At 44.2% G+C, this 10,624-nt stretch overlaps 1 protein-coding gene across 1 annotated transcript in view; it reads left to right on the forward strand.

Annotated features, from left to right (window-relative positions):
- PHLPP2 (PH domain and leucine rich repeat protein phosphatase 2) overlaps window positions 1–10,624 on the forward strand; it is a 34,714-nt gene that overhangs the window by 18,757 nt on the left and 5,333 nt on the right. The window contains exons 7-18 of the mRNA XM_064670466.1: window positions 71–217; window positions 1,716–1,946; window positions 2,668–2,870; window positions 3,380–3,440; window positions 4,034–4,129; window positions 5,407–5,562; window positions 5,892–6,092; window positions 6,569–6,731; window positions 7,951–8,081; window positions 8,466–8,576; window positions 9,040–9,228; window positions 9,358–9,589. Coding sequence (XP_064526536.1) covers window positions 71–217; window positions 1,716–1,946; window positions 2,668–2,870; window positions 3,380–3,440; window positions 4,034–4,129; window positions 5,407–5,562; window positions 5,892–6,092; window positions 6,569–6,731; window positions 7,951–8,081; window positions 8,466–8,576; window positions 9,040–9,228; window positions 9,358–9,589 — 1,921 coding nt within the window. The remainder of the gene's footprint in view (window positions 1–70; window positions 218–1,715; window positions 1,947–2,667; window positions 2,871–3,379; window positions 3,441–4,033; window positions 4,130–5,406; window positions 5,563–5,891; window positions 6,093–6,568; window positions 6,732–7,950; window positions 8,082–8,465; window positions 8,577–9,039; window positions 9,229–9,357; window positions 9,590–10,624) is intronic.

Here is a 10,624-nt window from a genome sequence, read left to right on the forward strand (position 1 = left end):
TGACTGGTTTTGTATGTTCTTGCTTTGAGACCGTTTAGGTTTATGAATTAACTAGTGTTCTTGCCAATAGGTTTTCTCAGTTGAAGAATCTGAACCTGTCCAATAATAGACTGGGAGAGTTTCCTGTATCACTGTGTGAGATCTCTACTCTGACAGAGCTTAATATTTCCTGTAATGGACTTCATTACCTGCCAAGTCAGATTGGCAAACTGTTGAAGTGAGTATGTTCTTTTCACCTGTGATCATAACCATCCTTGGTGCCTCAGCTGAGCACTGCTGACATGCAGGTACTGCTTCTGAAAGTGTGAGTGTAGGGCAGCCTGTTCTGCATATGAAGGCTGAATGATTGATTTGACTCCAGCAGGAGGTCAAGAACCAAGATGTGCAATCCCTTAATCACTATTGTTAAAATGTTAAGGTTGCTGGTGTAGAAAAGATGAGGAAACTTGATGCAGCTGAGGTATTGAAGGCAATTGTATTGTTTCTCAGATGAGTCAATGCACATTCCTCTGCAGCTGCAGAGTTGTGTGACTTTCTGAATTTATTATTTGTATTAATATTTTCAGTACTGATGCAATTTCTATTGAAGTTTTAATTTGTTACAGAAAACTTTTCTGTGGTAACTTCTCACAGGGGTCTAGTGATTTTTTGTCAGCACGGGTATGTTTTGATAGTGTTCTGCAGAATTGGCTGCTTTTTGTGTTAGAGGATTTTAACATGGAAATATTGGGGCAATCCCATCTGAAGATTTTGTCGTAAGGTGTTTGCTGGAATAAAAACCTTGTCCATTTTCCCCTGTAGCTACCCCAAATGTATAAAAACTTAAGCTTAGGTTAATTTAATTGCAGGACTATTATTACATTTGTTTAGATAAACATCAATGTCATGCTTTTGGTTCATTGCGGTCTGCTTTTCCTCCAGCTTGTGTTTTTAAAAAAGGAGTGTCTGGAGCCACACTGGATGTAAGCAAGTAATTTCCAGAGTGATCTTTTAGCCATATGCAAACTGTGAGGAAAAAGCTGTGTGTAGGCTTACACTTTAGGGAGGTTTACAGCTTAGTTATGGGTCCAGTTATCTTGATGACCCCTTGAGCCCTTATTCACAAGAATATTTTGTGGCCTCAGATTGCATTTTTACCACCACTAAACAGTGGTCAGGAAGTTCTCTGTTGGAAACAACAGAGAACTTATAGTCATAGTAAGAGAATTGTATATTTGGGATCTGAGTCTCAAAAGCCATGCAAACTTTGAAACAATTCATCTTACAACAGAAAGCCTTCCTGTTCTTTTCCCAGTGTTGGAACAGACAACTAGAGTGTAAAAATCTGCTACCAATGTGTTATTGTGGTAGATATTGTGATTAAACAGTGCCATTTTTAGAAAACCAAGTAATTAAGTAAATAACTTTAATTTACAACATAAGTACTGATTTGTATTTTGCTTGTGTTAACTTACAATCTTTGGCACAACTGGAAGTTTATCTCCAAAATAATTTAAGAACTATTTGGTATTGCATATATGCAGTTCCAAGCTTATTACATGTGTGATAAAAGTACTTTAGTAACTTTGTGTGTATAAGAATAAAATTAGCTGTTGGGTATCTTTGAAAAATAGCCACACTGAGACCAGCTAGCTACATGAGAAAATGCACTGAAAATATTAAATGCAATGTTCACTACTCTTTGTGGAATTATTTTCTCTTTTTCACTGCTGCAGTCTCCAGACCTTCTGGCTTGATGGCAATTTCCTCACATCCTTACCAGAAGAGCTGGGAAACCTCCAGCAGCTCAGCTGTCTTGGGCTTTCTTTCAATAACTTCTGTGAACTGCCAGCAATTTGTGAGAAACTCGTCGCCTTAGACAAACTAGCCCTGGCAGGGAACTTGCTGGAGACCCTGGACCTGGCGATGCTGAACCGTATGAGTCACATCAAAAGTGTGGACCTGAGGTAAGGGGGGAAACTTGCAGGTGTCTATAAAACCAGATTGCTGCCTTCTAGTTGTAGCAGAGGAGCTGTGTAACTTCTAGTACGTTTTGCAATAAACAAGGTGCAGTTTTTCATCTTACTGATTCTTTAGCTTTTAGGGAGTTCTGTTTCTGAGGGTGTGCAGAATCCACTTGGAAAAGCAGAGCTAACTGAGCAGTGCCTGACACTGAATGTGGCCCAGCCCTCTAGTTTCCTCTTGTGATATGTTGTTACCCTGAGCTTTGGTAGATCTTTGATCTATCCTTCCCTTCCTTGCCTCCCGGCCCTAGAGATGTGATCCTGATTCTCCAGGCTGCCAACTGCAGTACTCTCAGAAAGGGACAAAGAGGTTTTTGCTGTGGCAGGACAGTCTAGTATCTGTTCTCTGCATTAGCTTTGTGTGGCAGTGTAAAATAGCAGTCCCTTGACCTGACTTCTCTTTCCTAGACTGAATCTTCAGAATCTCTTAGAAACTGGGGAATGAGTAAAATGGTTACACATGGTAGTGTAGACAAAGGAAATGTTTTTGTTTGTATTGGCTGCTTGAAATTCACCATTGCTCCTCACACATTTCACTGCACTCACCTTTGGTGTTAGCCTTCACCAGAACTCTTCCTTTCTTTTTGTTTCTTCTCTCTTCTTACTGATGTCCAGTGTTCAGTGTTCTGTTTTCTGACTTTTTAACTCATCTCTGAGTGTTTAGGCTGAACAACCTGAAGAGAGCAACAGCTGACACTCTGGAGGGGAACAAATCCGTGACTTACATGGATTTACGAGACAATCAGATGACAGATCTGGATCTGAGCTCCTTGGGCAGCCTGGAGCAGCTGCACTGTGAGCGGAATAAGCTGAGAGAGCTGACGCTGAGTGGCTTCTCCCTTCGGGCCCTCTATGCCAACAGCAATTGTATGTCTCTATGTCTTCTTCACCTGCCTTCTCCCTTTAAGCCTCAGGAGTAAGGGAAAACAGCCATTTGCCCTCTCCCACACATCTTCCAAAATACTTAATCTGGTGTTATTGTGCCAAGACCGTATGTGATGGGTCCTCTGAGGTTAACTCCTAGGGATCACATATGCATGTGTGTGTGCAGGATGTATACCGGGGCGAGGTTGTGGTGTTGAGTTATTGTCCAAGGAATTCATCTTCCAGTGGGATGTCTCTGGGAGCTCACAAAGAAAAGTACAGTTCTCCCTTGTTCTGGTGCCCCACGTGACAGATTGAGAAATGGGATAGTGAGATGCTGTAGTGCCATATGGCAGATGTATGAATTGTGAATTCTGTGTTAGAAAGGATCAACAAAGACCTTGAGCCTCCATAAAGAAAGACAATGAGTCTCATTTGATAGCTAAGCTGCTTCTCTGTGCTGTTTTCTCTCTGAAGCTCTGCAATCATACTTATTTGCTTTACTTCATCAGGTCTGGCAGCTGTCAATATTTATCCGGTTCCTGGTCAACTGACATGTCTAGAACTCTCTCAGTAAGTGACTATACAGCACAGAATTTAAAGCAAGTATCTGGACACCTTTGCTGTTTCCTGCAAAATTTTCTGGAAGTTTTAAGCTTTCGACAGAGTTGAGAGCAATTAAACACAATATAACTGCAAAGCTCAGCACTAAAAAATGGTGAAAGTGTTCCAGACCAGAAGCTCCTCTGAACCAGTATGGCCTGTCCAGGTGACTGGCTGTCCTTCAGCTGTAGTCTGTGATCAGAAAAGCCAAGCAGGGACCACTGAACTTGTGGCAGCTTACTGGGCTGGATGGTGGGGATCTGTGGAGCAAACATTTAGAGTAGCTGCCAGTGATCTCTGCTGTTGGTTTCGTTGCCTATGTCTGCCTTCGGAGCAGTGTTGTGAGATCTGTAAGACAGGATGCCCTCCCAAGTCATGCACCAGCTCAGTTTGCATTACACAGCTTAGCCATGAGATAAATTCCATATGACTAACTTGGATGCTGGTGTTCATTTTTTGTCTGTTGTTTTTGGTTTGGCTGTCACTAACTTCATGCAGCATTCAAACAGGGTCTGTTCCATATGGAATGCTGGTGTCTAGCTTTTCCCACTTGCTTTTCTCAGCAATCAATTACAGTGTATCCCAGACTGGGCCTGTGAAGCAAAGAAACTGGAAGTTTTGGATGTGAGCTACAACCTCCTTGTGGAGCTTCCATCAAGGTCAGCAAACCTGCATAAACGGAGCTGAGCTTTCTTCTACAGTGGGCTGTCTGGGAACAGAGAGAAACAGTGCTGTTCCAGTTGCTTTTTTCCTTGTTGTACACAGATATAATCCACTTTATGTATGCAGCATTGAAAATACTCTGTATTCAAATGTTGGAAGGAACTAATTTCTAGGTCAGCCTCTTTAACAACAGAGGCCGGGTAATTCCATCCTGTGCTTTTGGCTGCTACTGCTGCTCTTTGCACTTGATATAGAACACACTGCTATGACTTATTTGTGTTACCATAGTGTCTGTGAACACAGGTCATAGGTGAGACCCTAATATGTACAGAAATTTTATCTGTTACCTTTGATAGGGAATTACCACAAAGGGACAATACAGCTGATCTCAGAGGTAGCTTTTGCAGCACACAATCAGCCAGCTCCTTTCTCCGTTTCCCTTTCACTTTCTGCAGAAATGCAGTAAAGGAGAGCCAGGAACTAATATAAGTTTTCAGATATTTATGACTTCTCCAAGGTATGGAGGATATTCTGGGAAGAAGCAAAGCAGCTTAACAAGGGTGTTTGGTGGGGGTGTGAGTGTAATGAATGACACAGTGTCTAGGGTAAGCTGCATTAAAATTGAATGGAGGAGTGGGTGGCAGGGAAGAAATGCAGAGCATGGGTTGAAGAAATTAAAGCAAGAGGCATAGGAAATGCTAGGCAGTGACATTCTAATGATTGTCACAGAAAAGTTATATACATCAAAAGCAAGATAAGGATGTAACAAGGATGTGATAATGAGAAGTTAGAAGATAATTTTAGCCATATCAATGGATGAAGGAGACCAAATTTTATATATGTTATGCAAAGAATAATTTACTGCCTCAGGAATAATGCAGGAGTGTTAAGCAGCTAGTTAAAGCTCTGAATTTAGGTTGGCACAAGGAAGCACTTCTTTCTGCCTACAGCTTAAAGCAGGCATTTAAAGCCATCCTTGTGACTTCTCTGTCTGCCTGAGAGAATGCTGGGCGCATGCACACCAACACACCTGCATCACAAGATACCAGTCTGCAGTAGAATAGAGGGAAATGTAGATATGCTTCCAAGCATTCAGAGTGACTGAGGCATTGTGTGTTGTTCTGCTTTGTCATTGTTTACATTTTATGGATCAGTGTATTTTAATTTTTCTCTGCTGTACAGTCAAATTAAGTGGATTAAATACTACCTTTCCCACTCTGGGGATGTCAAGAGGAGTGAACCAAGTTAAATAGAAAACCCTGTGTCCTTCTAGGGTCCTCAGCAGCCTGAGCCTTCGGAAGTTGATGGTTGGGCACAATCGTCTGCACAGCCTTCCACCTCTTCTAGAACACATTCCACTGGAGGTGCTGGACCTTCAGCACAACCTGTTGACTAAACTCCCAGAGACACTCTTTCTCAAGGCTCTGAAGTGAGTGTCAGTAGCAAACGTCTTTTGGCTACATTATCCTTTGGAGCCATAAAGGCTTAAAGGTTTATGGTGTGTGCTTCCACCAGTATTACCCAAAGGCTCTTCAGTATTCACTGTTTACTTTAAAATGCTGTGTGCATCCACAGTGCTATATAGCTAATATGTCATTAGTAGACTCGTAAATCTTAATGTGAGTAGGGATGTTACAGTGCTGTCTGGGCTCCTGTCTGATACTGCTGTCCACACTGGCATTTGTGTAGCTTCTTTTCCTGCTGTTAATGGGGTGGTTTGGATGATGTGAAGTCTAATTCTTGCACTTGCTGTGTTAGCCTCAGGTACCTGAATGCATCTGCAAACAGCCTGGAGTCATTGCCCTCTGCATGTGTGGGGGAGGAGAGTCTGAGCATGCTGCAGCTGCTGTACTTGACCAATAACAACCTCACAGATCAGTCCATCCCTGTCTTGGTGGGACACCCAAACCTACGGATCCTGCATCTGGCAAACAACAACCTGCAGACTTTTCCTGCAAGGTAAGTCAGTAAGACTTCTGGGCACGACAGTGCTCCCCAGGATTTTAGGGGAGCCAGAGGCAGAGCGAGATGCTCTCCCTGTGGCTTGATGACAAAAGCCTGACATTTCTACACACAAAGTCAGGAGAAGCGTGTTAAGGGATTGGCACAGGGTACTGTTGTCTGTAGGGGTTCCTGTCCTCCTAGTTGTGGTGCCATCCAGAGGGACCAAGGGATACACCTAGTTGTGTGGATGGGGTGGTATTTGCAGCTTCAGCAGTGATGGTAAGGGGGCCTATCTGTTGTAGAAATCCAAGCCAGGCACATCCAAGCCAAGCCAACCCTGCACTCTTACTAGAGCATCTCTTAGGACTTTTGGTCTCCTATCAATAAATCAGAAAAGTAGCTCATAAAGGGCAACGTCTATGGATTCTGCAGCTTCAGAAAGTGACAAGTTCTTATCTGTAAGTTACAGTACTTTTTTGTTTCCTTTTCAGCAAACTTAGTAAGCTGGAACACTTGGAAGAACTGAATCTGAGTGGCAACAAACTGAAAACAATTCCTACAACGATTGCAAACTGCAAGCTACTTCATACCCTTATTGCACATTCTAATGAAATCAGCATCTTTCCAGAGATCCTGCATTTGCCCCGTATTCAGGTATTCATATGGAGAAGAGAAAGAGATGTCAGGGGAAAGTTTGGGTTAGAAATTGAAGAGTAACTGCTAGAGAAACTAGAGAAACTGGAGATCGCAGCAAGGCCAAGTGCAGGTGCTACGACCAGTATCAATCTGTGCTGGGGGATGAAGGGATCAAGAGCAGCCCTGGGGAGAAGGACTTGGGTGGATGAGAGGCACCCAGAAATCCCCCATGCCCTGGGCTGATCCCACAGCATGGGCAGCAGGGAAGAGGAAGATTCTGCCCCTCTGCCCTACTAAGATGAGACCCCCACCTGCAGTGCTCCCTCCAGCTCTGGGATCCCAGCATAGGAAGGACGTGGATCTATTAAGAATGAGTCTAGAGGGGGCCATGAAGATGATCAGAGGGCTGGGACACCTCTCCTATGGAGACAGTCTGGGAGAGCTGGGGGTGTTCAGCCTGCAAAAGAGAAAGCTCTAGGGAGACCTTAGAGTCCCTTCCAGTACCTAAAGTGTCTACAGGAGAGCTGGAGAGACTTTGGACAAGGGAATGGAGTGACAGGACAAGGGGAAGTAGCTTTAAACTGAAAGAGAGTAGGTTTAGGTTTGATATTAGGAAGAAACTCTTCCCTGTGAGGGTGGTGAGGCCCTGGCACAGGTTGTCCAGAGAAGCTGTGGCTGCCCCATCCCTGGAAGTGTTCAAGGCCAGACTCGATGGGGCTTGGAGCAACCTGGGATAGTGGAAGGTTTCCCTGCCCATGGCAGGGAATGGAAGAAAATGACCTCTAACAGACCATTCCAACACAAACAATTCTGTGGTTCTATGATTTTTCTCGATCAACTCTAGAACAGGGTACAGGATGTGCATTCTAGATCTGTCACCTTTCTGAGTTGATCAAAGATCATCTCTCATTCACCTTTACCCCCTCTCTGACTTGGAATTTCCAGTTTCTGGCATTTGAGACAGTGGGCAATGTTATTATAGCTAGGCAGGTTTGAATATAGAGGCCTTCTTTTATCTTTAGTGTGACCTCATCATTCAGTATTGGAGTCCTGGCTATTGGAAGTTATAAGTCTTTGCTGCTTATAAATAATTCTCCAGCTGACAAATCATTTTCATGACCTGTGTGTGGGAAACAATCAGTAACAAGGCTGTTTGTAAGGAGCACTGGAGTAACTGATGACATGACACAACAAAGAGTATTTTCTTTATCATTTGTGCTGTTTGTTGCTACTGCAGTTTGTGGACTTGAGCTGCAACGAGTTAACCGAAATCCTAATCCCTGAGGCACTGCCAAGTGCCTTGCAAGAGCTGGACCTGAGCGGAAACACAAACCTGGTGCTAGAACACAAGACACTGGATATCTTCAGGTGAGCTATCAAGATGTCAACCCAGTAGAGACCTGCACTAGAGGGAAGGGTAACCCTTCCCAGGGGAGGAAATGGGATAGTAAAGTGTGTATCACAGCACTGCATGGTGTTATAATGTTCCCTGCCTGAGGCAGCTGAGACTTCTGTCTGTAGGTAGGAAAAAGTCCAAAACATCAGAGCAAGCAATTTTTCATCGTATGAGGTTCTCCCAGCTATCTCTGGCATAAGCAGCCAGATATCTCCAGAAGGCCAAGACTTTAAATTCCTCTCCTTGATGCAGTTCTTTCCACAAACTGCTATCTAAAACTCTTGGCTGGACAAGGTCCTATGGCCACAACCTGTTCAGCAGGGTCTAGAAGAGCATGACTTCTGTTCTCTCTGTAGTCACATTACCACACTGAAGATTGATGCTAAGCCCTCCCTCACGGCAGACTCGGCACTCACTTCTTCCTTCTGGAGTCACGGTGTAGCTGAGATGGCAGGCCAAAGAAATAAGTGAGTATTGTGGTCTGGTGGATGCTGACACTTTGTCTTCTGAGGGTGCTGGGCAGAGTGCACTGCTGAGCACCCATGCAGACCTGTTTTGCCCGAGAGCTCATCCGTCCCATCCGTCTCTCCAGATTTCTTACTAAGTCTTAGTAACGCAAACCTCCACATTGTCTTTTCTTTCAATTTTTACACTTATTCTGGGACGCTTGGACTTTCCTTCCCACTCCAGCAGAGATGCTTTTTCTCTTGCCAGCTATGCATGTTGCCCTTTCCTGCTTGTGGTCATGGAGGGTTTGGGAGTTCCAGTAATAAAGTTCAGCTGTACATCTCCTGGGGCAGTGACTGTGGGGACAGTGGCTTTGCTACCCTGTCAGAGTGGCACTCACAGCAAGGTGCCTGATGGCTGTGGTTTTGGGGACCATATAATCTTTTGAGACATATTAACTTTGCTTGTATGCTTTTCTAACAGGCTGTGTGTGTCATCCCTGGCACTGGGGAGCTTTGCAGAGGGGGTGGAAGCTGTGTATGGCATGTTTGATGGTGACAAGAATGAAGAACTGCCACGCTTACTGCAATGCACCATGGCCGATGTGCTCCTGGAGGAGGTACAGCAGTCAGACACCATGTTCATGTCCAACACCTTCTTGGTCTCCCACAGGTAGGACAGTGAGCAAGCTGGTCCTGGTGGGACCTGCACTGGCATATCAATGTATTAGGTGGGGTGAGGCAGCCTTCCAGAATGCCTGTCACTGGAGTCTGGAGCCTCCTACACCTTCTCCTCCCACAGGAAGCTGGGCATGGCTGGGCAGAAGCTGGGTTCCTCTGCTGTCCTGTGCTATATTCGTCACGAGGTGGCTGATCCAGCCAGCAACTTTTCTCTGACGGTGGCCAATGTGGGGACGTGCCAAGCCATTCTGTGCCGAAGTGGAAAACCGCTGCCTCTCTCCAAAGTCTTCAGCCTTGAACAATGTTCAGAAGAAGCCAGGAGGGTCAAGGAGCAAAAAGCCATTATAACAGAGGTTTGTTTGGACCTGTTTCACTTCAGTTTCCACCCTCCCATAAAAGCTTGAGCTCTGCTGCTTGCACAACACTGTAGGGGAGAAGGTGACATGAAGGTGTCTGAGTGACTTGGCTGGTGCTTCCTGCTCTGCTTCTTTTGCTGATTAGCTGTTGAAAATGACGTGTTCCTAAAACACCCATTGTGGCCTGAGAACTACAGGTACAGGATGACTGGTTTTATGCAAAGTATTACAATTATTTCTGGAGAACTCTTAAAGGTTAACTTTCTAAAAGCTTGGAAATAACAAGCAAGTTCCAAAGAACTAAAAAAATCCATCAGCAGTAAAGATCTTGAGAAGTCAGCACCAGTTATTTTAGTTTTATGCTCAGTGAATCTTTTAAAAAGTATCAAGTTGTTAGATAGAAGTGTTTCTCATAGGGATAATCTGTCACTGTGTATAGCTCTGCAAGGTGCTGTAACACTGCACCACATCACTCTGACTGAAAAGAACTGTGGAATCAATGTAGCACATTAAATGCTTTAGAAACTGGCTCATTAATGGATTCTGAAAAGCAGAAGTGAAATAATTGTCTAAGGAGACCTCCCTGCATGTGTCCTCTGCTGGGTTTTAACACTTGGCAGCAGCAGCAACATTAACACCCAGAGGATATAGAAATTAAGAACACTGAAATTAAATTCAAAACACTGGGGAAGCTGTGTACTCTGTAGGCACTGACTTGGAAAAGAGACCGAGGGCTGTGGGCACTTTTCTGTCCAAGAGGCTGCTGCCAGGCTGGCCAGGAGACCATCTACCAGAAGGGGGTAATACATCCATGTTACAGAAACAGTGTGAGATACCTACTTGTTCTTTTCTTCCTCTGGATGTAGTGTCCACACTTCAGAATGCAGTTACATGTTAACAAAGAGGGAAATAGTTCAGATAATACACAGAAATCATTTAATGTCAGGATAATCTGCCTTGCAGTGAGAAACTCAGAAGTCATTATCTCGCTTGTACTGAAAAAATACATTTCGTGTGAGACTTGTGAGACTC

Source organism: Pseudopipra pipra, chromosome 14 (genome assembly GCF_036250125.1).
Source record: "Pseudopipra pipra isolate bDixPip1 chromosome 14, bDixPip1.hap1, whole genome shotgun sequence".
NCBI classification, from domain to species: domain Eukaryota; kingdom Metazoa; phylum Chordata; class Aves; order Passeriformes; family Pipridae; genus Pseudopipra; species Pseudopipra pipra.